Below are 27,772 nucleotides of genomic sequence, written 5' to 3'. Positions count from 1 at the left end.
TTTACCTAGACCTGTTTCAGAAAAAGGTGCCCTGACCACGCTGAGCACTGTAAGGATTAAGGCGTGACCCACTGACCCCCTCCCAACCCCCAAAGATGTGACAGTGACAGCAGATATACCAGGCTCTATGACAGCTCCAGATATTGTGTCCATATGTAAGAAAGCAGCAAGCAAGTGAACAGAGTAGCCTAGTAGTTAGTGCAATAGACGGTGAACAGGACCCAGGTTCAATTCCCACTTTAACTCATTTCAGTACAAATATGTGAGCCCTCCTGGAATATAGGTATACCTCCTTTAAATTGTTAATTTATTGAATCCTTCATGCAACTGCTATCTTATTAATGTTTTATTGAATCCTTCATGCAACTGCTATCTTATTAATGTCCATTTTGCTTATATGCAAATCTTCAGCAAGACAGCTAAGGCTGGCAATAAGGATCTGTTTCCTCACCATCAAATGGCTTCATCAGGGGGAATATCCACTGAAAATCTCAAGTCAGACTTCACCCCCTGTTGGGCACCTTAGCTGTCTTGCAAAAGATTTGCATATAAGCTGCATGGACACTAGCAAGACAGCAGTTGCATGAAAGATCATGAAATCAACTTAAAGATAAGTACATACTGTAAGTACAATGTGCAGTGATTAAACATTGATTTGGGCACTGTAATATTTTCAGAGCATAATTTCTTTAAAAAATAATATTTAGACTTCATTTATAATAAAAGGATTCTGATATATGAAGAAGGCTTCAGTAATAAGTTTTACTTGGTCCAATATTTTTTGTTAATAATTTTGAAAGTATCTGGGTTAAAGGTAACAAACAAAAAAAAAAAGAAAATATTTAATCTCCTAATTTTTGATAATTGGATAAGCAAAGAATGAACATCTAGCCACATCTAATCTAATGGCAAAAGGTGAAAGCAATACCAGAAGACTGTTTTGTGCTGATCTCAGTAATCTTAATGAAGCATAAGAAATAACAGCACTCTCTAGATCAGGGTTGTCCAACCTTAGTCCTGAAGGGCCACAATCCATTCGGGTTTTCAGGATTTCCCCAATGAATATGCATGAGATCCATCTGTATGCATTGCCTCCATTGTATGTCAATAGATCTCATGCATATTCCTTGGGGAAATCCTGAAAACCCGGACCTGGCGAGGGCCAAGGTTGGACACTCGCTCTAGCTCTAACGTACACCAGCAAAATACACACTGAAATGTAAGCACTGCAATCTTAAAAAACTTTATTCTGGCTGCAACTGATAGCCAATGTTCCTCATAGTTGAATTTTTTTTAGGATCATACACAAGACACACATCCATATTTTGCAATCACTGCTATGTATGAACTTAGGGGGTCTTTTACTAGGCAGCGATAGCATTTTTAGCTTGTGGTAGAAACCAGCTGGCGGTAAATGCCAAGATGCCCATTATATTCCTATGTGCGTCTAGGCATTTCCTGCCAGCTAATTTCTACCACGTGCTAAAAATGGCTACCATGGCTTAGTAAGACTCCCTTAATGAGAGAATGTTAATCTTAACCACCATTAACACCCAAGTGGTAATAGCTTGAAAATACTGCAACAGGTTGCAGCCACTGTTTTGAACTGGGAGCTAGCTTGAGCCGCAATAACAGGGAACTGCACTTGTCCATCCTATCCTAGACCATCAGAGCATCCTTAAGGTAAACCCAAGAGGTGCCTACAGGAAGACAGATGCTTTTTGAAAGTGGGATTTGGGGAGAGAGTTTTTAGTGAGGGAGCTTTTTAGGAGGCGAGATGCTTCGGGGGGGGGGGTAGCTTCAGAAGAGGAAGAATGCTCTTGTGGAGGGGCTTGAGAAAGTCTTCAAGAGTGGGTACTTTCCGGGGAGGTTTTTGGAAGGAGAGGGCTGGATGCTCTGTGGCGCTCTTTTTGAGGGGGGACGTTCTTGGGGAGGGGGGGATTTGGGAGGAGGAAACAACAAAAGCACCCACCAATATTCAGCCCACTACCTTGTTAGTTAAACAGATGGCAGGCTGAATATTGCCACTATCTGGTTAACTGTCTGGATAATGCCCCAGCAACCAGAGGGGATATTTAGCAGCACTAATCTGGCAGCGATTAAAATAATGCTATCGAAATTTCTAATCAGACAACTAATTGCAATAAACATTTTTGATCGACCATCAGCTATGTTTGTATTAATTGTTTTTTAAGTCTGGAAGAAGAAATACCAAGATAGATTCTGAGGTTCACAGACAAAGAAGTAAAGCAATGTACAGAAAATGGCAGAAAGGATATCTTTTATGGATAACATATGATTTATTACATCTTACCTGACCAGTGTCCAGTAGAACTACCCGTTCTATCAGTGCAAGTTTCACTCACTGGCCTAAAAACAGTCTCCCAACCACCCGTTGCGTAACGCCAACTTTGAGATTCCAGAATGAGAGTTCGCTGAGTGCCATATGCAATCATGAAGCAGTAGACAACATGATGTAGTTGACAGCCATAGCCACAGCCTTTGTTGATATTACACACAAGTTTCTTGGCTTTGCTGCAGTCCTTGGGGTTCTGAAACAGGCAAAAAAGTAGACTATACAATGAAGGACTTATCTTGCAATAAGGGAGCAATGTGTAATAAAATCATACACCACTCTGTGGAAGACTTCCTCAAACTGAGCAGCTTGAATCTGTATTTCCTGATGAGTTATTTATATGCTCCATATTAGGATGTTACACTGTAAAAATATTTACGTCAATTTTAGAATACAGAAAAATGAGTATCGTATCTGTACAATGATATAGCTTTTAGCTTGGGGATACTCCTGAATTCATTTTTCTGTGTTCCATAATTCTCTGTGATCATAAGGCAATATCAGTTAACAAATATTGAAACATTTTGAGCATTGGATTGCAGCACTTTAATAGCAGACATTTATTTAATATTTAGACTACTAGTATATCACAGCAGGAAGGACCAACACTGTTACTTTGATCCACATGTTTTTGCTAGTGCACCACAGGGGAAGATGAAAGTAAGAAAAAAAAAGGTGTAAAGGTGAATAATTATATTGAATTTCTTTGCACATTGAATTTGATTACATTTCAGAGCACGCACTGAGAGAGCGAACATACTCTTTTTCATTGCTTCTGGAAGCACCTGTTTACTTTCCTTTGACTTCATGGTACAGTACCAAAAAAACTAATTGAAACAAAAGAACTAACCTATCCACCTGAGATATAAAATAAGGTCCTATTGCTTTCCCTCACATCTCCTTATTGCTGCACTACAGTAATCAACAGTAGTCAGCCACTCCCATTTTAAAATGCTTTTGAAAGAAACTAGTGAAATCTCTTTCCTATCTTGGTTAAAATGCCACAACGTATTTCCCTTCCTTTTCCCAAATGTATGTAGTGCAATATGTCAGAACCTGAAAATGAATACCTCATAAGTACATAAGTAATGCCACACTGGGAAAAGACCAATGGTTATTGAGCCCAGCATCCTGTCCACGACAGCGGCCAATCCAGGCCAAGGGCACCTGGCAAGCTTCCCAAACGTACAAACATTCTATAAATGTTATTCCCGGAATTGTGGATTTTTCCCCAAGTCCATTTAGTAGCGGTTTATGGACTTGTCCTTTAGGAAACCGTCGAACCCCTTTTTAAACTCTGCCAAGCTAACCGCCTTCACCACATTCTCCGGCAACGAATTCCAGAGTTAATTACGCGTTGGGTGAAGAAATATTTTCTCCGATTTGTTTTAAATTTACTACACTGTAGTTTCATCACATGCCCCCTAGTCCTAGTATTTTTGGAAGCGTGAACAGACGCTTCACATCCACCTGTTCTACTCCACTCATTATTTTATATACCTCTATCATGTCTCCCCACAGCCGTCTCTTCTCCAAGCTGAAAAGCCCTAGCCTCCTTAGTCTTTCTTCATAGGGAAGTCGTCCCATCCCCGCTATCATTTTAGTCGCCCTTCGCTGCACCTTTTCCAATTCTACTATATCTTTCTTGAGATGCGGCGACCAGAACTGAACACAATAATCAAGGTGTGGTCGCACCATGGAGCGATATAACGGCATTATAACATCCTCACACCCGTTTTCCATACCTTTCCTAATAATACCCAACATTCTATTCACTTTCCGAGCCGCAGCAGCACACTGAGCAGAAGGTTTCAGTGTATTATCGACGACGACACCCAGATCCTTTTCTTGGTCCGTAACTCCTAACGTGGAACCTTGCATGACGTAGCTATAATTCGGGTTCTTTTTTCCCACATGCATCACCTTGCACTTGCTCACATTAAACGTCATCTGCCATTTAGCTGCCCAGTCTCCCAGTCTCGTAAGGTCCTTCTGTAATTTTTCACAATCCTGTCGTGAGTTAATGACTTTGAATAACTTTGTGTCATCAGCAAATTTAATTACCTCGCTAGTTACTCCCATCTCTAAATCATTTATAAATATATTAAAAAGCAGCGGTCCTAGCACTGACCCCTGAGGAACCCCACTAACTACCCTTCTCCATTGTGAATACTGCCCATTTAACCCCACTCTGTTTCCTATCCTTCAACCAGTTTTTAATCCACTATAGGACTTTTCCTCCTATCACATGAACCTCCAATTTTCTCTGTAGCCTTTCATGAGGAACCTTGTCAAACGCCTTTTGAAAATCCAGATACACAATATCAACCGGCTCCCCTAGAAAAGGACCTCTTGGCATTTAGGATATGTTTTGTTTAAATTACTTTATTTCAGAAAGGTGGATAAGGGGATCATTTGGATTGAGGAAAATAAATTGAAAGGAGTTTTCAAAATCTACACTACTCATTCTTGGAAGTGCATGCAATAATGCAATTTGGATACAGATCAATTTTGTGTTGTCCTGACATCTTTCTTGTAAATTCCTCTCACTAGATGATATGATTCAAACTTACAATTTTTCTTACTTAGCAATGCACGTTCAAAATAAGGAGAAATAAATTAACACACTTCAACAAAATGTAAGTATTTTAAGGGCCCTTTCACAAACCCACTGTAATGCTACCGTGGCAATGGCGCAGCAAATCAGCCCTACTGCCAGGCTACAACTGGAGTCCAGTGGTAGTTCCAATATGTTAGCACGGGAGCCCCTTACTGTCTCCTAAATAGGAGGCAGTAAGGGCTCCCCTAGGAAGTGGCTGCTTACCGCACAACCATTTCCTTCTTTAAAATAAAACACTCCTTTTACCCGCTGCGACAAAAGGGGCTCGGCGCCCAGCAACCTGCAAAGCGATGCCACCACAGGGTCCTTTTACTGTGCGCTAAAAAGACTCCTTAATTATTAATGATGATGACAATTGGTTTTAAAACGTTTCTATTCAGGACCAACTTTTTATACACAAATCAACCCCACTGTTTACTAAGCTGCTGCCCACTTTGAATGGGCTGAGTTGGCACTGCCGTACAGCTTAGTAAACAGGGGAGTAAATCAGATGATCTCTTCTATAATACAGAACACTCCTTGGGACAAAATATTATAGTAAAGACTGTTGGGACGCAAAACAGGATCAAATCTTTGAAATGTCTCATCTAAAATTCTTCAGCAGTTGCTGTTTATACATATATTCAGCAACGCCCTTTAAAATGGCAGGTGCCAATATAGCATAGAGTTAAGAACACGGCCACGGCCAGCACTGGCGAAGCTCCCTCCGCCGACGTCGTCGGGGAGCCTTCCTGGGAGGCGACCGCAGTCGGTACCGCAAGCGGCACCGATGTCGGAGACCTCACCCCGGGCAAAGGGCCAGCCGGCGCCTCACTCGACGGTACCGGTGGCGCAAGCACCCCCGGTACCGGAGGGGAAGAGCGCAACAGCTCTCCCAGGATCTCTGGGAGAACGGCCCGGAGACTCTCGTGCAGAGCGGCTGTGGAGAAAGACATGGAAGCCGATGCAGGTGTCGATGTCAGAGTCTGTTCCGGGCGTGGAGGCTGTTCCGGGCTGTCCAAAGTGGAGCGCATCGACACCTCCTGAACAGAGGGTGAGCGGTCCTCTCGGTGCCGATGCCTACTGGGTGCCGACTCCCTCGGCGACCCAGAGCTCTCGGTACCGATACGGGAAGGAGACCGGTGTCGATGCTTCTTTGACTTTTTCAAACGAAGCATGTCACTGGAGCTTCCCGGTACCGACGAGGAGGACGTAGAATCCAGCCGTCGCTTCCTCGGGGCCGAGGCCGAAGAAGGTCGGTCTCGGGGGGGGGGGGGGGGGCTGTACCGCAGGAGCCCTCAGGGTAGGGGGAGACCCACCCGAAGGCTCACCGCCACTAGCAGGGGAATGGACAGCCCTCACCTGCACTCCAGTCGAAACACCACCGTCCGACGACATCAGCAGAAGTGGAGGTCCCGGTACCACCGACGCCGACGCAGCCTTCCGATGTCTCGGCCCCGATGCAGAGGGTCGATGCCTCGATGCAGTCGCGGCCGAGGACGGAGGTCCCGACGCTGTCGACGTCGACGCACTCGATACTCCCGGTGCCGATGCAGAGCCCGAGAACAAAACGTTCCACTGGGCCAATCTCGCTAACTGAGTCCTTTTCTGTAAAAGGGCGCAAAGACTGCAGGCCTGCAGGCGGTGCCCAGCCCCCAGACACTGAAGACACGACGCGTGCCTGTCAGTGAGTGAGATTACCCAGGCGCACTGGGTGCACTTCTTGAAGCCGCTGGGAGACTTCGATGACATGGGCGGAAAAATCACGCCGGCGAAATCAAAACTCGTAATTGCGGTAAGGCACCAAAAAGAGGGGGAGAAAAAAATTCGACCCGAGGCCTCAAAAGGGCCTACCCCAAAAACGAAAAGAAACTTAACGGGGCAAAAACTGGAAATACAGGAAGGGAAAAAGACCGAAAAGGCCTTCTTCCGAAATCCTTTTTCCCTTTTTTTTTTTTACTAGCGAAAAGTCCAAAAAAGACGCGCGAGGTCAACTTAAGGGGCGCAAACAGCGTAACACGACCGTACCGAGCGCGGACAAAAGATGACTGACGAACACGAGCCAGTTCGGGCGGGAAGACGGCCGCGCATGCGCGGTGCGCATAGGCGCGCGAGGACTAGCAAAGGCCTTTGCTAGGAAAGTGTTCCGATTGGAGGGGCTGCCGTGGACGTCACCCATCAGTGAGAACAAGCAGCCTGCTTGTCCTCGGAGAACTTAAGTTTCACTGGACACGTTGATTTCCTGTTTTTCACTGTCTATTTCACTTCTGTCATGTCTTTCTTACGTATTCCCTCACCAGTCATTTCGTTTTATGTATGTATTTGTTTCCATTTAGCATGTGTCTTTTTAGTTGTAGCTTAGTTACATTCAGATACAGTAGGTGTTTTCTGATGATCATCAGCAAAGCTTGTAATTAGAACCTTTCATTAGTTCCTATACAGGTTTTTAATAATGCTTTTGAATTATTTTAGTACTCACCATTTTAGTGACAGGAATATCAAAAGAATATTTGTACCATCCACAGCATGTACACAGTTCTTTAATACCTTTGTAAGAGCTCCCTTAATTTATACTTCTCCATTTTGTTCATTGAAAGCTGAAACCTGATTATCAGTATTATGTGTAGCAAATGGAAATGGGAACTGGTTTCAGATACAGCTGAGATGCCCATAGGAATATAATGGGCATTTCAGCGTTTACTACCAGCTGAATTTTACCGCAAGCTAAAAACGCTAGCGCGGCTTTGTAAGAAACCCCCAGAGTGGACAAAATTAATTCTGTAGTGCACCGTCTCTAGCTCATTAATCAACACACAAGCAATCAAATGAAGAATAATGTAATGGCTGTAATGCTGAGTTAGCTGCAAAGCATATGTGTCACCTAAAAACCTACATAGTTGATCATCAGAAAATAATTATAAAGAATGTCTTGGAAAGACCTCTAACTACACAAGATGAGAAAGTCAATATAAACCTTTTTCCTTCTTTTTAGAGCTATCCAGTATACCATCACATGACACTATTCACTAGCTCTTTGTATCTAATTCCAGTAGACGGTACTGTTTATCTATGAAAAAGCAAACTTGTAACAACAAATTCTCACAAAGCGAAAAAAAAAAAATCCTCTTAAGAAAGTATTGAACTATATATATATATATATATATATATATATATATATATATATATATATATATATATATATATATATATCCCTAACTGGATTTTCTAAAGATTCAGTTGGCTATCAAAGGCTATTCTTAAACAAACAAAAAAAACCACAAAAACAATTTAAGGGGAAGGAGTGCATTCTTGGGCAAATCAGAACTTGGTGCTGAAGTAAAAAGAAATAGCAGAAAAAATGAGAAAGCGAATACAACACAACATGAACAAAGGGGTAAACTAGCATTACATTCATTTTATATTTTTAACAAACATAATTGAAACTGAAAGATAAAAAAGCCCATTGCTCAGAAAATAGATAACATTTGTGTCTGTTATTCCATAAGTAAAAATACTCACAAGAATTGTTAAAGCTTGTTTATAAAATATATGTTTTATTGTTGATGGCCAAACAGTGATGCATTCGACTTAACAGTTTTTGGAACATATGCATTAACATTTTATGATAAGAGTTTTAGCATGCATATTATAAATTTTACATGCATGTCAAAATTCCACTTAATAGTCTACGCATTATATTTTAGAAGCGATGTCAAAATAATATTTATTTAGAACATTTATATCCCACATATTTCCAACACATAGCAGGCTCTATGTGGCTAACAGCAGTTAGAGAAATTACATCATACTATACTCTCATAGCATGCGCATATTAGAGTGCATAATACACCAAAAACAATGAATTAACTAAAACATGTACAAAGTTTGGAGAGACACTTATTGTATAAAAACCCCCTCAAATCATCTCTGATACTCAAGAGGAAGGACAATACATCAAAGAAATGCATGTGGAAAATTAAAGCTACAAGAATAGCCCACATGCTAACTTGAACATTCTGTCCTCTTTCCCCACTGCTCCTCCACCTTACTTCAAAATCAGTAATGGAGCACACCTAGCCAGTCAAGGTTTTCAGGACATACCCATTAAGAGGGATGTCCTGAAAACCCCGACTGGCTGGGTGTGCACAGAGGACAGGGTTGAAAACCCCTGCCTCTACACTGCCTATATCCACTATTACAGATCTGTGAATGAGAGAGAGAGGTTTCTCTCTATTGTCTTCTGTGTTAGTATAGGTTTTGAATGAGTGAAACTTTGGGAACAGCATGATATTTGAAGCACTTTCTTTGAAAAAGCTCAGTTATTTTGGTATTTGTCAAATGAAAAGGGTTGACCAGTAAATCAATACGGCACAGAGTTTTAAAAATTCAAAGTGGGATGGTTGTCTTATGCCAGTGATGTGAATACTATCCTTCACTATAAAGTTGATAGTGAAGATGTTCTCCTGCCGGAATTCTGCATGACTGCGGAATGCAGAATTCCCTAGCTGTGCAGAATTCAACATTTTTGCACAGAATCTGCGCTCTGGGAGCAGGCCTGATAGCTGGCTGGTTCCCCCACTGCTCCCTGAGCACACCCTGGTGGTCTGGTGGCCTCTTCGGGGGCAGGAAACAACCTCACTCTTTCCTGTCTGCTAATGCCGCTCTCTAGCTGAGGCTGCTGCTTCTTCAAAATGGCTGCCGAGACTTCAAGTGGTAATCTTGTGAGACTGCCGCAAGAAGTCTCTACAGCCATTTGGAAAAAGTGGCGGCACCAGCCCAGAGTAGCAGCCAGGAAAGAGTGGGTTCTTTCTTGCCTTGAAGAGGCACTCCGATGCAGCTCCTCCTTTTCAGGGACAGCTGAAAAAAACAGATGGCAAGTGGATGCAGGGAGGGAAGGGGCTGTAATAAAAAGGTAGATGCTGTGGATGGAGGGGGTTGTAAAAAAAGGTGCATGCTATGGATGGATGGAAGGAGGGAAGAAGGAAGGGGAGTGCTGTAAAAATGTGGATGCTATGTGTGGGTGCAGGGAGGGAGGAAGGTTATAAAAAGGTGGATGTTATGTGTGGGTACAGAGATGGGGGATGTAAAAAAGGTGGATGCTATGTGTGGGTACAGAGATGGGGGATGTAAAAAAGGTGGATGCTATGTGTGGGTGCGAAGAGGGAGGAGGGGGACTGTAAAAAGGTGGATGCTATATGTGGGTGCAGGGAGGGGGGCTGGAAAAACATGCATGTGAGTGGATGCAGGGAGGGATGCTGTAAGAAAGGTGCATGTTATGGGTACTGGGAGAAATATGAATGGCATCTGTGTACATGGAGAGAGGCTGTAAAGCGAATGCTACATACCTGTAGAAGGTATTCTCCGAGGACAGCAGGCTGATTGTTCTCACTGATGGGTGACGTCCACGGCAGCCCCTCCAATCGGAATCTTCACTAGCAAAGTCCTTTGCTAGTCCTCGCGCGCCCGCGCGCACCGCGCATGCGCGGCCGTCTTCCCGCCCGAAACCGGCCAGTCCAGTATGTAGCAAGACAATACAAGGGAAGACACAACTCCAAAGGGGAGGCGGGCGGGTTTGTGAGAACAATCAGCCTGCTGTCCTCGGAGAATACCTTCTACAGGTATGTAGCATTCGCTTTCTCCGAGGACAAGCAGGCTGCTTGTTCTCACTGATGGGGTATCCCTAGCCCCCAGGCTCACTCAAAAACAACAACCATGGTCAATTGGGCCTCGCAACGGCGAGGACATAACTGAGATTGACCTAAAAAATTTACCAACTAACTGAGAGTGCAGCCTGGAACAGAACAAACAGGGCCCTCGGGGGGTGGAGTTAGATCCTAAAACCCAAACAGGTTCTGAAGAACTGACTGCCCGAACCGACTGTCGCGTCGGGTATCCTGCTGCAGGCAGTAATGAGATGTGAATGTGTGGACAGATGACCACGTCGCAGCTTTGCAAATCTCTTCAATGGTGGCTGACTTCAAGTGGGCTACCGACGCAGCCATGGCTCTAACATTATGAGCCGTGACATGACCCTCAAGAGCCAGCCCCGCCTGGGCATAAGTGAAGGAAATGCAATCTGCTAGCCAATTGGATATGGTGCGTTTCCCTACAGCCACTCCCCTCCTATTGGGATCAAAAGAAACAAACAATTGGGCGGACTGTCTGTGGGGCTGTGTCCGCTCCAGGTAGAAGGCCAATGCTCTCTTGCAGTCCAATGTGTGCAGCTGACGTTCAGCAGGGCAGGAATGAGGACGGGGAAAGAATGTTGGCAAGACAATTGACTGGTTCAGATGGAACTCCGACACGACCTTTGGCAAGAACTTAGGGTGAGTGCGGAGGACTACTCTGTTATGATGAAATTTGGTGTAAGGGGCCTGGGCTACCAGGGCCTGAAGCTCACTGACTCTACGAGCTGAAGTAACTGCCACCAAGAAAATGACCTTCCAGGTCAAGTACTTCAGATGGCAGGAGTTCAGTGGCTCAAAAGGAGGTTTCATCAGCTGGGTGAGAACGACATTGAGATCCCATGACACTGTAGGAGGCTTGACAGGGGGCTTTGACAAAAGCAAACCTCTCATGAAGCGAACAACTAAAGGCTGTCCTGAGATCGGCTTACCTTCCACACGGTAATGGTATGCACTGATTGCACTAAGGTGAACCCTTACAGAGTTGGTCTTGAGACCAGACTCAGACAAGTGCAGAAGGTATTCAAGCAGGGTCTGTGTAGGACAAGAGCGAGGATCTAGGGCCTTGCTGTCACACCAGACGGCAAACCTCCTCCACAGAAAGAAGTAACTCCTCTTAGTGGAATCTTTCCTGGAAGCAAGCAAGATGCGGGAGAAACCCTCTGACAGACCCAAAGAGGCAAAGTCTATGCTCTCAACATCCAGGCCGTGAGAGCCAGGGACCGGAGGCTGGGATGCAGAAGAGCCCCTTCGTCCTGCGTGATGAGGGTCGGAAAACACTCCAATCTCCACGGTTCTTCGGAGGACAACTCCAGAAGAAGAGGGAACCAGATCTGACGCGGCCAAAAAGGAGCAATCAGAATCATGGTGCCTCGGTCTTGCTTGAGTTTCAACAAAGTCTTCCCCACCAGAGGAATGGGAGGATAAGCATACAGCAGCCCCTCCCCCCAATCCAGGAGGAAGGCATCCGGTGCTAGTCTGCTGTGGGCCTGAAGCCTGGAACAGAACTGAGGGACTTTGTGGTTGGCTCGAGATGCGAAGAGATCCACCAAGGGGGTGCCCCACGCTTGGAAGATCTGACGCACCACTCGGGAGTTGAGCGACCACTCGTGAGGTTGCATAATCCTGCTCAGTCTGTCGGCCAGACTGTTGTTTACGCCTGCCAGGTATGTGGCTTGGAGCACCATGCCGTGACGGCGAGCCCAGAGCCACATGCTGACGGCTTCCTGACACAGGGGGCGAGATCCGGTGCCCCCCTGCTTGTTGACATAGTACATGGCAACCTGGTTGTCTGTCTGAATTTGGATAATTTGGTGGGACAGCCGATCTCTGAAAGCCTTCAGAGCGTTCCAGATCGCTCGCAACTCCAGAAGATTGATCTGTAGATCGCGTTCCTGGAGGGACCAGCTTCCTTGGGTGTGAAGCCCATCGACATGAGCTCCCCATCCCAGGAGAGACGCATCCGTGGTCAGCACCTTTTGTGGCTGAGGAATTTGGAAAGGACGTCCCAGAGTCAGATTGGACCAAATCGTCCACCAATACAGGGATTCGAGAAAACTCGTGGACAGGTGGATCACGTCTTCTAGATCCCCAGCAGCTTGAAACCACTGGGAAGCTAGGGTCCATTGAGCAGATCTCATATGAAGGCGGGCCATGGGAGTCACATGAACTGTGGAGGCCATGTGGCCCAGCAATCTCAACATCTGCCGAGCTGTGATCTGCTGGGACGCTCGCACCCGCGAGACGAGGGACAACAAGTTGTTGGCCCTCGCCTCTGGGAGATAGGCGCGAGCCGTCCGAGAATCCAGCAGAGCTCCTATGAATTCGAGTCTCTGCACTGGGAAAAGATGGGACTTTGGATAATTTATCACAAACCCCAGTAGCTCCAGGAGGCGAATAGTCATCTGCATGGACTGCAGGGCTCCTGCCTCGGATGTGTTCTTCACCAGCCAATCGTCGAGATATGGGAACACGTGCACCCCCAGCCTGCGAAGTGCCGCTGCTACTACAGCCAAGCACTTTGTGAACACCCTGGGCGCAGAGGCGAGCCCAAAGGGTAGCACACAGTACTGGAAGTGACGTGTGCCCAGCTGAAATCGCAGATACTGTCTGTGAGCTGGCAGTATCGGGATGTGTGTGTAGGCATCCTTCAAGTCCAGAGAGCATAGCCAATCGTTTTCCTGAATCATGGGAAGTAGGGTGCCCAGGGAAAGCATCCTGAACTTTTCTTTGACCAGATATTTGTTCCGGGCCCTTAGGTCTAGGATGGGACGCATCCCCCCTGTTTTCTTTTCCACAAGGAAGTACCTGGAATAGAATCCCAGCCCTTCTTGCCCGGATGGCACGGGCTCGACCGCATTGGCGCTGAGAAGGGCGGAGAGTTCCTCTGCAAGTACCTGCTTGTGCTGGAAGCTGTAAGACTGAGCTCCCGGTGGACAATTTGGAGGTTTTGAGGCCAAATTGAGGGTGTATCCTTGCCGGACTATTTGGAGAACCCACTGAACGGAGGTTATGAGAGGCCACCTTTGGTGAAAAGCTTTCAACCTCCCTCCGACTGGCAGGTCGCCCGGCACTGACACTTGGATGTCGGCTATGCTCTGCTGGAGCCAGTCAAAAGCTCGCCCCTTGCTTTTGCTGGGGAGCCGAGGGGCCTTGCTGAGTCGCACGCTGCTGATAAGAGCGAGCGCGCTGGGGCTTAGCCTGGGCCGCAGGCTGTCGAGAAGGAGGATTGTACCTACGCTTGCCAGAAGAGTAGGGATCAGTCTTCCTTCCCCCGAAAAATCGTCTACCTGTAGAGGTAGAAGCTGAAGGCTGCCGGCGGGAGAACTTGTCGAATGCGGTGTCCCGCTGGTGGAGCTGCTCTACCACCTGTTCGACTTTCTCTCCAAAAATGTTATCCGCACGGCAAGGCGAGTCCGCAATCCGCTGCTGGATTCTATTCTCCAGGTCAGAGGCACGCAGCCATGAGAGCCTGCGCATCACCACACCTTGAGCAGCGGCCCTGGACGCAACATCAAAGGTGTCATACACTCCTCTGGCCAGGAATTTTCTGCACGCCTTCAGCTGCCTGACCACCTCCTGAAAAGGCTTGGCTTGCTCAGGGGGGAGAGCATCAACCAAGCCCGCCAACTGCCGCACATTGTTCCGCATGTGTATACTCGTGTAGAGCTGGTAAGACTGGATTTTGGCCACGAGCATAGAAGAATGGTAGGCCTTCCTCCCAAAGGAGTCTAAGGTTCTAGAGTCCTTGCCCGGGGGCGCCGAAGCATGCTCCCCAGAACTCTTAGCCTTCTTTAGGGCCAGATCCACAACTCCAGAATCATGAGGCAACTGGGTGCGCATCAGATCTGGGTCCCCATGGATCCGGTACTGGGACTCGATCTTCTTGGGGATGTGGGGATTAGTTAAAGGTTTTGTCCAGTTCGCAAGCAATGTCTTTTTTAGGACATGGTGCAAGGGAACAGTGGACGCTTCCTTAGGTGGAGAAGGATAGTCCAGGAGCTCAAACATTTCAGCCCTGGGCTCGTCCTCCACAACCACCGGGAAGGGGATGGCCGTAGACATCTCCCGGACAAAGGAAGCGAAAGACAGACTCTCAGGAGGAGAAAGCTGTCTTTCAGGAGAGGGAGTGGGATCGGAAGGAAGACCCTCAGACTCCTCGTCAGAGAAATATCTGGGGTCTTCCTCTTCTTCCCACGAGGCCTCACCCTCGGTGTCAGACACAAGTTCACGAACCTGTGTCTGCAACCTCGCCCGGCTCGACTCAGTGGAGCCACGTCCACGATGGGGGCGTCGAGAGGTAGACTCCCTCGCCCGCATCGGCGAAGCTCCCTCCGCCGACGTAGTCGGGGAGCCTTCCTGGGAGGTGGCCGCAGTCAGCACCGCACGCGGTACCGACGTCAGGGACCTCACCCCGGGCGATGGGCCAGCCGGCGCCACGCTCGACGGTACCGGAGGCGCAAGCACCGCCGGTACCAGAGGGGTAGGGCGCAACAGCTCTCCCAGAATCTCTGGGAGAACGGCCCGGAGGCTCTCGTTCAGAGCGGCTGCAGAGAAAGGCATGGAGGTCGATGCAGGCGTCGACGTCAGAACCTGTTCCGGGCGTGGAGGCTGTTCCGGGCTGTCCAGAGTGGAGCGCATCGACACCTCCTGAACAGAGGGTGAGCGGTCCTCTCGGTGCCGATGCCTGCTGGGTGCCGACTCCCTCGGCGACCCAGAGCTCTCGGTGCCGACGCGGGGAGGAGACCGGTGTCGATGCTTCTTCGACTTCTTCCGAAGCATGTCACCGGAGCTCCCCGGCACCGACGAGGAGGACGTAGAATCCAGCCGTCGCTTCCTCGGTGCCGAGGTCGAAGGAGGTCAATCTCGGGGGGGCTGTACCGCAGGAGCCCTCAGGGTAGGGGGAGACCCACCCGAAGGCTCACCGCCACCAGCAGGGGAATGGACAGCCCTCACCTGCACTCCTGACGATGCACCATCGTCCGACGACATCAGCAGACGAGGTCCCGGTACCACCGACGTCGATGCAGCTATCCGATGTCTCGGCGCCGATGCAGAGGGCCGATGCCTCGATGCACTCGATGCACTGGCGGCCGAGGATGAAGGTCTGGACTCTGACGACGTCGATGCACTCGATGACCTTGGTGTCGATGCAGACGAAGAGCCCGAGAACAAAACGTTCCACTGGGCCAATCTCGCTACCTGAGTCCGCCTTTGTAACAGGGAACACAGACTACAGTTCTGAGGACGGTGCTCGGCCCCCAGACACTGAAGACACGACGAGTGCCTATCAGTGAGCGAGATTACCCGGGTGCACTGGGTGCACTTCTTGAAGCCGCTGGAAGGCTTCGATGTCATGGGCGGAAAAATCACGCCGGCGAAATCAAAATCCGAAATGACGAATTTGAGCACCAAAAAGTTTTAGGGAGAAAATCTCGACCGAGGCCGAAAAGAGGCCTACCCCGACGACGAAAGAAAACTTACCGGGGCAAAGACTGAAAAATACGGGAAGGGACAAACGAAGCCCGGGGGGCTTCCGGAGCACTTCCCAACAATTTTTTAAAGATTTTCCGAAGAAAACACACGTCAACGAAAAAAGGACGCGCGAGGTCGACTTTCCGGGGCTCAACACGGCGAAAACACGACCGTACCGAGTGCGGACAAAAGAAGACTGGCCGGCTCGAGCCGGTTTCGGGCGGGAAGACGGCCGCGCATGCGCGGTGCGCGCGGGCGCGCGAGGACTAGCAAAGGACTTTGCTAGTGAAGATTCCGATTGGAGGGGCTGCCGTGGACGTCACCCATCAGTGAGAACAAGCAGCCTGCTTGTCCTCGGAGAATATTGGTTAAATTATGACAAACTTGCAGAATTTGCAAATTTTGTGTGCAGAATTTTGCATTTTTTTGGCGCAGAATTCTGGCAGGAGTAAAGGTGGAGTTCTGAGGTCCCACCCCCCATCCCTGCCGCAATCATACTCTGGTGCTGCAGATTGTTTATATTCAATCAGAAGATGCTTTAAAGTTCTCAATAATAAGGAGAGGAATAGTGATATTGTATGATTAGTCTCTTCTTTCCTCTGGAATATATTTTTGTGTGCAATATTCATTTTTATGTAAGTACATAACATCTTTTTAAACTAGGTTCGCCTGTTTGCTAATTCATTAGTGTACAGTACTCAATGTACAACAGCTGAATGAAAATTAATGCCACCACCATAATTCATCAGATAGAAACACTGACACACTACATGTGTTCACATGTTCTTTGAACTTTTTTTCAGACACCTCAGTTGGTGAGGAGTATCTGTGTGAAGAAGCTGTTTTGCTATTGCTTATGAAATGGAAGCTTGCAGTGAGCACTCATCCGTGCTATTTAATCAACGTGCCATGATAGAATTTCTGTTAAAGGACTCCCTCCAACTGGAATTCACCACCACATGCAGGTTATTTATGGCGATGACTGTGTTGATGTGAGTACTATGCATCACTGGGACAAAAAAAAAATGTAAAGATTGTGAACTGGGAAGGGTTGATTTGTGGGATCAAACATGAAGTGGATGACCTGTGACATCAACAAATGAGTCTCACACAAGAAAGGTTGACAAACTTGTAAAGGACAGAGGATCACGTAAAGGGAAATTGCTGACACACTTGGCATTTCACAGGATCATATGGGTTACATTACTGATATTCTTGAATATCGAAAGGTTTGTGCAAGATGGGTTCCTCACATGCCAACTGCAAAAATGAAAGCTTTGAAACTTAAAAGGACCCTCCCTGGATTCTTTGAATATTGACAATTTTAGACCGATTTCTTCATTCTCCTTTTTACTAAAGTTTTAGAGCAATTTGCTTTTAAACAACTACAAAGACTTGCTATTGGAACAATTTCAATTTGGTTTTCAAAACAAGTATAGCATGGAGACTTTACTTATTTCAGTTTTGGAATAGTATTTGTGGTGGTTTTGACCAGGGTATTGAGTATTTGAAGGTAACTCTGGATGTTTCTGAGCATTTGATACTATGCACCATCAGTTATTATTGTTAAAGACTTCAGGCCCTTGAGTGCTTCTAGCCTTCCTCTTCAACGGTTTGAGTATTTTTTGAAAGACAGACAGTTTTAGGTCAGATTAGGTTCCAATTTTTATCTTGTAATTTTTTCTTCATTCAGGAATACCTCAAGGCTCTTCGCTTTCCGCCTTACTATTCAATATTTATATTGCTCCGTTATATAAAATACTTGGTTGTCTTGATATTCAATATTGTTTTATGCTGATTACATCCAATTTTATTTTCCAGTTATAGAAACGACTGTGGATACATTTGCATCTTTGAAACTTTGCTTAAGTACAACAAAGGCTTGGATGATTGCAAATAAATTTTGATTAAATATGTCCAAAATTCATATTCTTTTTCTATCAGGTGATAGGAACGTTTTGTTTCCTGATTCCTTTATTATGATGGGGAAAGAATTCCAATTTTGAGGGAAGTGAGGTATCTGGGGGTTAGCCTAGATATTTCATTGTCCATGAAGCCTTACATCAAAAACATTAATTAGCATATCTTTTTCAAGCTGAAATGTTTGTGAAAGCTCTGATTTTTTAAGTGATGAAGATCTTTGCACAGTAATACAGGCCTTTATTTTTCCTTCGTTTGATTACTACTACTACTACTACTTAACATTTCTAAAGCGCTACTAGGGTTACGCAGCGCTGTACAATTTAACATGGAAGGACAGTCCCTGCTCAAGGAGCTTACAATCTAAAAGACAGGTGTACAATCTAAAGACAAGTGTACAGTCAAAAGACAAGTGTAGAGTCAGTCTGATAGGGCATACTATATTTCACGAAAGGTTAGGTGCCGAAAGCAGCATTGAAGAGGTGAGTTTTAAGCAGAGATTTGAAGATGGGTAGGGAGGGGGCTTGGCGTAGGGGTTGAGGAAGATTGTTCCAGGCATAAGGTGAGGCAAGGCAGAATGAGCGGAGCCTGGAGTTGGCGGTGGTGGAGAAGGGAACTGAAAGGACGGATTTGTCCTCTGAGCGGAGGTTACGGGCGGGAACACAGGGGGAGATGAGGGTAGAGAGGTAGAGAGGAGCCGCAGACCGGGTGCATTTGTAGGTAAGGAGGAGAAGCTTGAATTGTATGCGGTATCTGATTGGAAGCCAGTGAAGTGACTTGAGGAGAGGGGTGATATGAGTAAATCGGTTCTGGTGGAATATAAGATGTGCAGCAGCGTTCTGAACGGATTGAAGGGGGGATAGATGGCTAAGTGGGAGGCCGGTGAGGAGTAAGTTGCAGTAGTCAAGGCGAGAGGAAATGAGAGCGTGTACGAGAGTTCGTGTGGTGTGCTCAGATAGGAAAGGGCGAATTTTGCTGATGTTGAAGAGGAAGAAGCGACAGGTCTTGGCAGTCTGTTGGATATGCGCAGAGAAGGAGAGGGAGGAGTCGAAGATGACTCCGAGGTTGCGGGCAGATGGGACGGGGAGGATGAGGGTGTTATCAACTGAGATAGAGAGTGGAGGAAGAGGAGAAGTGGGTTTAGGTGGAAAGACGAGGAGCTCGGTTTGGACATGTTCAGCTTCGGTGACTTCTATTAGATTTCTGGAACGCCTCATTATGGAAATACTAGTAAAAAAGGCCCGTTTCTGACACAAATGAAACGGGCGCTAGCAAGGTTTTCCTCGGAGTGTGTACGAGAGATGGAGTGTGTGTGTCATAAAGAGAATGAGAGAGAGACAGAGACAGCGTGTGTGTGTGTGTGAGAGAGAGTGTGTGAGAGACAGAGTGTCTGTGTGTGTGAGACTGTGTGTGTGTGACAGAGAGATAGAGTGTGATAGACAGGGAGTGTGTCAGAGAGAGTGTATGTGAGAGACAGTGAATAAGTGAGTGTGAGCCCCCACCCCCCTCTCACAGGGCCCCCTTCCCCACCCCCACCTCTCTGGTCTCAGGACCCCCTCCCCACCTCCCTCTCCCCTGCCCCACCTCCAGCCATCCATGTCCAGCGACCCTCCCCTCACCCCCTGCAGCTACCCATGTCCAGCGACCCTCCCCTCCCCCCACCCAGCGCATCAAACCCCCTCGCCACCCGCAGCTGCCAGTGGTAACGGTGTATGGCGATTGTTGCTTCCCCTGTTGAGCAGCAGCGGCCGCTACAAAAAGAAAAGAAGCGATAAATGTTTTTAAACCCAGCCCAAATCATTCACAAATGCCCGAGTCTTACAACGTAGTCTCTGCAGCCGCTCCTTCTCTCGCCTGTCACGTCACTGCGCTCCTCCGGGGTCTTACTCCAAGAGTAGTGACGTGGAGGCAAGAGGAGGAGCGGCTGCAGAGATTGCGTTGTCAGACTCGGGCATTTGCAAATGATTTGGGCTGGGTTTAAAAACATTTATCGCTTCTTTTCTTTTTGTAGTGGCCGTTGCTGCTCAACAGGAGAAGCAGCAGCGGCCGGACAGCGTTACTACTGGCATCTGCGGGTGGCGATGGGGTTTGAAGCGCTGGGGGTGGGGGGGCGTATTTCGAGTAGGGGGAGGGGGGTGTTTGATGTGCTTGGGGTGGGGAGGGGGTGTGCCGGGGGGGGGGGGGGGGATTTCTGTGGTGCCGCGCTTGTAGTTTTTTGATGTGCCGCTCCCTGCCACTTGCTCCGAAGTGGCAGAGAGCGGCGCACAGACAGCTGATTCCCAGGCAGGGGGAGGAGTAGGGAAACACTCCTCCCCCTGCCTGGGAATCAGCTGTTAGTGACGTCATCCTGGCTACGGAGCCTAGCTCAGCAACTCCAGGAGCCACGGACACAGGCAGTCCCACATTAGAACGTTGGTGGTGAGAATTATTATATAGGATAACACTTATCCTGGTACATTTAAATTGGTTGCCAGTGTTATAGAGGAATCGTTTTTAAATTGCTTTGTTAATTAAGGCTTTGAATGACATGTTCATTTTATGTTTGATTTGTACCCTGAAATCTTATAAGCCATCTACAAGTTTAAGACTAGCAGAGAAAAGCTTTCTTGAGGTACCTTCTTTTACTCATGTTAGATTAGATGTCTACAGGCATGCAATTTTTATTATTTATGGCCCCAAATTTTGAAATTCCTTGCCACAGCCCTTTGACAGATTGATTTGTTTACCTTCCAAAAGCAATTAAGGCCTCTCTCTTTCAGCAAGCTTTCGCTTGAGTACTGAAAAAAAGCCTTTGAGGCTTTCAGTTGGAGAATTTTCTTATGTTTTGTATGTATTTGAGTTTGCTTTTATATTATTATGTATGTTGGGTTTAAGCCACCCAGAATTGTAGATGAAGCGGGATAAAAGATACTTTAAATTAATAAAAAAATAGCTAGGCTTCTCAACATCCAAACTGTGAGGGCCAGGGACTGGAAGATGGAATGGAAAGGATCCCCTTGTTCTAAGTGATGAGGTCAGAAAGCACTCCAGTCTCCAGGGCACAAAGATGATCATGGTTCCTCAGTCCTGCTTGAGTTTCAGGGAAAGTTTTCGATAAGAGGCATTAGAGAATACACATACAGAAGACCCATCCAATTGATAAGAAGGGTATCTGCTAGGCTGCCATGTGATCCTGTTCTGGAGCAGGACTGGGGACCTTTGGGGTTGTGGTGAGAGATGAAAAGATTAATTGAGAGTGTGCCCCACTCTTGAAAGATTTTCTGGGCAACATCAATGCTCAGGGACCATTTTTGTGGTTGCATGATCCTGCTCAGTCTGTCGGCCAGACAGTTGATCTTCCCTGCCAGGTAAGTGGCCTTGAGAACTATCCCCTGAAAGATGACCCATCTATCGCCATATCTTGACTGCTTCCTACATAGAAACTGCAAGTCTGTTCCTCCCTGCTTGTTGACAGAGTGCCACTTGGTTACCTGCCTGAATTAAAATAATTTGGTTTGCTAGATTGAGAAGGCTGATTTTATGATGCCTTTCCTGAACAGACCACTGAACCAGAGTGTGAAGCCCATCTACATGAGCTCTCCGCCAGAGTTTGAATGTATCTCTCACCAGAGTCTTGTGGTGTTGAAAAATTTGGAACGTTAGTCCCTTGTCTAAATTGTTACAAATTAGCCACCAAGACAGAGTGCTTCTGAGGGACAGTGCATCAGTGATGGCATCCTTAAGACTCCCCTTGGTCTGAGACCATTAGGGAAGACAGGGTCCATTTGAACTGTTCTCAAACTGCAGATTGCCATGGATGTGACATACACTGTGGAGGCCTAGCATTCTTACCATCTTCCAAGCTGAAACTTGCTGCTTCTTTTGAACCTCCAGGGTTACAGAGATGGGAGCCTCTATTCGTGGGGCTGAGAGGAAGTCCTTGGCCTGAGTCATGTCTAGCAGAGCTCAAATAAAATGCAATTGCTGGTTGAGGTGGGACTTGAGGTAATTGGTTCTGTGCATTGATTATAGGACTTCTTCCTCTGGTGTGCTCTTGACCAGCCACTCGTCTAGGTAGGAAAGTGCAAACATCCCTCTAGTCTGCATAGTGATGCAGGAACTATTGCTAAACATTTTGTGAACACTCGGGCTGCTGATGCAAGGCCAAACGACAGTACGCAGTACTGGTAGTGAAGGTTCCCTACCCGAATTCTCAGATGCTTCCTGTGACTGGGATATCTGCATGTGGATATAAGTGTCCTTTAAATCCACAGAGTATAGCCAATCTTGTTCCTGAAACATGGGGAGTAGGGTGCCCAGGGACACCATCCTGAACTTTGCTTTGCCAGGTATTTGTTCAAGGTCCTTAGGTCTAGGATGGGATAAACTCTCCCTGTTTTCTTGATAAACCAGGATATATTTGGAATAAAATATCCCTGCCCTTTTTCCCCTGGTGGAATGGATTCAACCACACTGGCATGCGAGAGGGAAGAGAGTCGTTTTGTAAGAGAGATTAACTTGATGCTCTTGGAGGGCAATTTGGGATGACAGTTTCCAATTGTATGATGTAATCTCTTCTATGTTGAGGCTACAAGGGGCCACCTTTCTTGGAAAAAAAATGCAGACTCCCTCCTATTGGAAGGTTATCCTGAACAATTACTGGGATTGTGGCTATGCTCTCCTGGAACCAGTCAAAAGCTTGTTCTGACTGGGAAGCCTACTGGGACTTTTGGGGCCTTTGCTGCCTTAGGCGCATCCAAGACCCCAGATTGTTCTGGGGTGGTCGAGTGGGTGGGGGGGGGGGGGGGGAGGGATACTGTCATGTCCCCTACCTCAACGCAAGCAGCATCCTCAGGCTGCATGGGGTCTCGTCGACATGCACACTTGACTGGCACTGCCTGAGCCATGTGTGTGTAGTCCTCTCTGGGTTTGTTCAGAGAGCGGTAGTTGCAGGCTCCTTAATTGCTTTGCTTCCATGCACCTGTTTCTGCTCTCTCTCTGCCTGGCTTCCAGGCTCCTTGATTACTTTGCTTCCACCCACCTGGATCTGCTCTTCCTCTGCCTGGCTTCCCTTGCTTCTCTCCTATTGGTCTTCCAGTTCCTCCTTCCCCTGTCAGACGCCAGCACTTTATCAGCTGAGCTCTCTCTGGACTCCATGCTTCGGCTTCTACTTTGGTAGGTGTTTCTAACTCTGTAGTCTGCTTCTTATCTACTGGTCCCTCGTTGCTGACTTTGCCTGTACCTGTACCTGGATTACCCTTCTGCCTGCTGCCTGCCTACTGACTTTCACCTGCACCTGGATTACTCTCTTGCCTAAGAAGACAGGAGGAGCCTCCACGGAAAGTCAAAGCAAAACAGCAAAACTAGAGGCTGACAAATTCGCAAACCAATAGGGAGATAATATCAAAAACCAGTTTATTCAAAATATTCATATCAATATCAAGGACCCGACACGGTCCATGTTTCGGTGCCAAAGCGCCTGCCTCAGGGGTCACAATCAACTTTCTCTGAGAAGAAGCTGATAGGCTTGAATAATTCCTTTATGTATGCAAGTTAATCCACAGAGAGAACAAAAGAACAGCCAACCGATCAGCAAACACCATGTGACAAGAACGTTTCTTGTCACATGGTGTTTGCTGATCGGTTGGCTGTTCTTTTGTTCTCTCTGTGGATTAACTTGCATACATAAAGGAATTATTCAAGCCTATCAGCTTCTTCTCAGCCAACCGATCAGCAAACACCATGTGACAAGAAATATGTGCGCTTAGATCCAGGGGGCCCCTGTTGATCCAGAGACCTAGCCCCATCCTCAGAGGGCCCTGGCTGATCCAGAGACCTAGCCCCATCCTCAGAGGGCCCCGGCTGATCGAGAGGCCCCAAATTCTCTGGACACGAGGAACTAGGCAAATGCTGGTTCAAGCAAAAAGACTAGTGAAAGAAAAATACAAATTCCAGAGAAAAGGGGAGGAGGAACCCCCAAATCATGCCTACTTAACACTAGAGAATGCCCTGACAGGGCCTGGACAGAAATGGGAGTACTCAACAAACTAACCTTATCCAACCCAACAAAAAGGCATCTGCCACACTCTGCACCATTTTTGCCGCCAAGGGCCGAGCCTCTGAATCATCCTGGGCGACCTCCATGTCTCTCTTGGGACCCCTCACACATGACAACTCCGACGCAGAGGGCCTGGCCGCCAGGGGAAAAACCACAGCTCCTCCACCGAAATTTCTTCACAGATGTGGCACAAGCTGCTACTGGAAAACAACACGCAGGGTGCAGTGCAGGCTGCGCAGCATTGCTTTTTTTCCCTAAGGGAACCGCATTGTGGCAAACATACAGTTTCTGCAAGAAACTCAAAAGGTGACCCCTCCAACTCCAGCCCAGGCAGTATCCAACTCCAGAAGGATCTCAAGTAAGCTTTTTCTGTGTTTTTAACTTCCTGGAAAGAAATGGTTGTTCTAATTCTACCCAGGGAAGCCTTAAGGAACCCCTCTCTGATAAGCAGATGATCAATATCCCCACGCTGTTCCAAACAGCGCTCTAAAAATAGCACTGGAACAGCACAGGGCTTTACCAGACCTATGATCAGAGATAATTGCATGCAAATTTAAGCATGCAACTCTCTCTATCATGGGGTAGAAGTGCAGGAGGATTGTGCCTGAGCGCATGCACAATTCTCCTGCACTTGTTTGAAAGGTCTGGGCTATCAACAGCCTACACCTGTCAAACACAGGGGCTGGAGGTCCATGGGACCACCAGACCCCAACTACTTCACACTGCCCAGCGCATCCCAAGAAGCACTGGGCAGGGCTGGGTGCTGCCATTTTGCAGGCAGCACCGTTGGAAGAGGAGGGAGGCCACCTCCCTCCTCCAACTTAAGGTAGGCAGGTGGGGAAGGGCTGCTAGATCGCCAGGTGGGAGATTCACCCGTGGCCCACTGGGCCACCAGGGACTTCCAAGGGATGTTGGGGGGGGGGGGGGGGGGGGGGGCTGGAGACCCACCAGATCTCCAGCCCCCCTCCCAAACTTGTGTCAGGAGGGAGGTGTTGGATTGACCGAAGGACCGCTGGACCTCCAGCCCCCTGTTGATGGGGGAGGAGGCGGGTCAGGGTTCCTGCGGGGGCTGCTGCATTGGGGGGAATGGGATACTGCTAGCATGCAAATGTATGCTGGACAGGGCTCACCATTTCTCCCCAATGGTCTGCAAACCCTAACGTCAGCTCTGAGCTAAAGTAGGTTTTGCCGCAGCCAATGAGCCAATCTTTGGCACGCTGGTTGCTGATCATTGGGGATGAATAGGTTTAGCCCTGTTTTGCATGCATTTGCATGCTACTTGCATTCAGAGCCCACAAATGCGTTGTTTCACATACTCGGGGGCTCTGGTCATGGGGCGGTAGCAAACGCAGGCGCTAGTAGGGAGCTAACAGCATCTAGCACCTGCATTTGCTTCTGATCATCGGCCCATGAGAAATGGAGAGGGGGCCAAGGCCAATCGCAATATCCAAGGTAAGGGTGAAGGAAGGAGGCAGATATCCAAATGCAGAGTGTGCACTCCCGGGGCCCCTAGGCCAAGGGCCCAAAGAACACTGCAACCCCCACCAAGGATTCTAAGCACTTTTTTTCCCCAAGTGATCTCAAGATCTGTTGTTCCTAAGGTAATATGCCCCTGCTGCCAAAAATCCAAAACATGAAAGTTAAAGTAGCCCAACAGGCACTTCGGGATAGGACTGCACAGATCTACCTACCATCTGGTGAGGAGACTGAGAAATATTGAGGGAGACAGGACTATCGTGAGCTTGAGCTAATTCAGGAACAATGTGAATCCTGGTCTGGGCAGTTAGTTTATGACTCAGAACTAGCAGAAGTTAATGGATAGAGCAATAATGCCAACAACAGAATGGGAAGCAGAATACTGACCATACAGGCGGGTCCCTAGATCAATACTTTAATTCCAAGTGGAAGATAGTTTGAGACTAGAGTCATTTCATTAGATTGCATAGGCCATCAGCGTGGAACTGGACAATATGTTCAGTAATGAAGGCTCGTCACACAGAATGGTCACTACATTTAAGAAATTTAAAGCAAAGAAGTGGGCTTAGCAGGGGTAGAAGGTTCCAAGAATAGGATGACCTGAAAAGATGCTCTGTAGCCCAAGAGAGTTCCTTAGATTTATGTTCTGTTTTCTAATCCCAGTTATGAATCTCTCTAGGGAATAGAGTCCTAGATCAGGATCCAGAAGCATGGATTGATCCCGATAATGCAGGAGCCAGGGGACTTCAGAGACATGAAGAGAGGTTGGCCAAGCAAGGGATCTAGACCCCAGATCTCACTGACCACAGGAAGGCTGCAACGGTTGCCTTAATGTTGGCATTCCCTTAACCAGAGAGATGACGGGGATTGTAGCACCTGGCAGATGACATCTCTTGGTATAAGATGTGGTTATATGACAGAGGAGAACAGACATTTATTCCCAGGGAGGTGCAAAATTCCCAGTAATGGAGCATCAGCAGCCATTGAAAGATCTCTGAATCCAGATACAAGAGACTGTAACTATGTTTGTGTGCTAGAAATAATGTAGCTCCCAGATGGGAGACAGCAGTGGGACAGTGGTTGTTACTGCTGATTTGCTCAGCCTAGGCTCTGGTACAAAAGGGATTTCATGCCCAGGGTTGGCGGCTAGGGTGCCATTCCATTGGTCTTGGGTGATTGGGGGAGGGGACCCTTAGTTAATTATTAGGAGATTGTCCTCATCCCTTGCTCAAGATGGTCCTGGTAGTGGCAGGTGCATACCTTGGGAAGGTTGAGCTGAGGGGGAGGATACGTGATGGAATACCTGGAGTAAGCCCAGATTTCCTTACCTGCACTCCCTCATTGGGCCACATTAAGGGAGGCAGAGCTAGCCTGCCTAGCCAGGAGAGAAGGGCTCAAGTTAAAATCCCTGGAGTGAGAGCAGAATCGGAAGGCCCAGAATAGGGAGGAAGGGTTCTTCAGGGAGTTCCCAGAAAGGGCTGGAGTGTCCCAAGACGGGCCCAGGGAAGAAAGGAACTGCCCCTCTGCTACATGCGTATGTGAGAACAGAAGGCTGCCAGGGTAGGAGTCTTACGAGAGTCCTAATCCTGTATGTCAAGGCCACAGTTAGGTCTGGATCTGTGTAAGGATGAGCAGCTGTATACTGGGTTTCAGAAAATCCAGGAAAGACTTTTCCACTGATCCACAAGTGACTTGAATGACAAGACAACTAGCCTGTACAGTATCAGGCTTTGGTATATTTGACTGACGCAATACAGAGTTTTTTTTGGTTTACCTTTTTTCCTTTGGCTTTTTTGAAGGATGGTCAGTATCACCACCATGCCCATATTACCACAGTGATATTTTAGTTTCTTGCAGGATTCTGTGCCAGTTTCTCCTTGTTAAGGTACTGTTTGAACTATAATTCCATTTTTTAATTCAGGTTGATTTCTGGTAAGCCAAACTTGAAGGGGCAAAGAATATTTATTTCAGTAATTAACCTTCCATTAATTAGAGGTTACAGGTCTTTTATGATTTTCTTGGTTCACGTTGTTACTTCAAGAATACAACCTCTATGAGTCTCCTTCTCCTTGTACTGTAATAGCTTTCCTCTGAGTGGTTTAAGAGAGGGTGCAGGTCTCTTGGACATGATTTTGAAGTGATAGCCATTTTCTCTGAATGATTCAGTTACAACTTTATAAAAGAAAATAGGGGTGAATAGCCTAGAGTAGTCGGTTGAAAGTCAA

General features: G+C 47.3%; 1 protein-coding gene across 9 annotated transcripts in view; it reads right to left on the bottom strand.

Annotated features, from left to right (window-relative positions):
- The window catches only part of FUT8 (fucosyltransferase 8), a 510,310-nt gene that overhangs the window by 156,506 nt on the left and 326,032 nt on the right, over positions 1-27,772 (bottom strand). For all 9 annotated transcript variants that reach the window (XM_030215545.1, XM_030215544.1, XM_030215552.1 and 6 more), the window contains one exon: positions 2,315-2,552. In XM_030215545.1, the coding sequence (XP_030071405.1) occupies positions 2,315-2,552 (238 nt within the window). The remainder of the gene's footprint in view (positions 1-2,314; positions 2,553-27,772) is intronic.

Source organism: Microcaecilia unicolor, chromosome 9 (genome assembly GCF_901765095.1).
Source record: "Microcaecilia unicolor chromosome 9, aMicUni1.1, whole genome shotgun sequence".
Lineage (NCBI taxonomy): Eukaryota > Metazoa > Chordata > Amphibia > Gymnophiona > Siphonopidae > Microcaecilia > Microcaecilia unicolor.
Note: the sequence above shows the minus strand (reverse complement) of the source record. Positions and strands in the feature narration are given on the sequence as shown.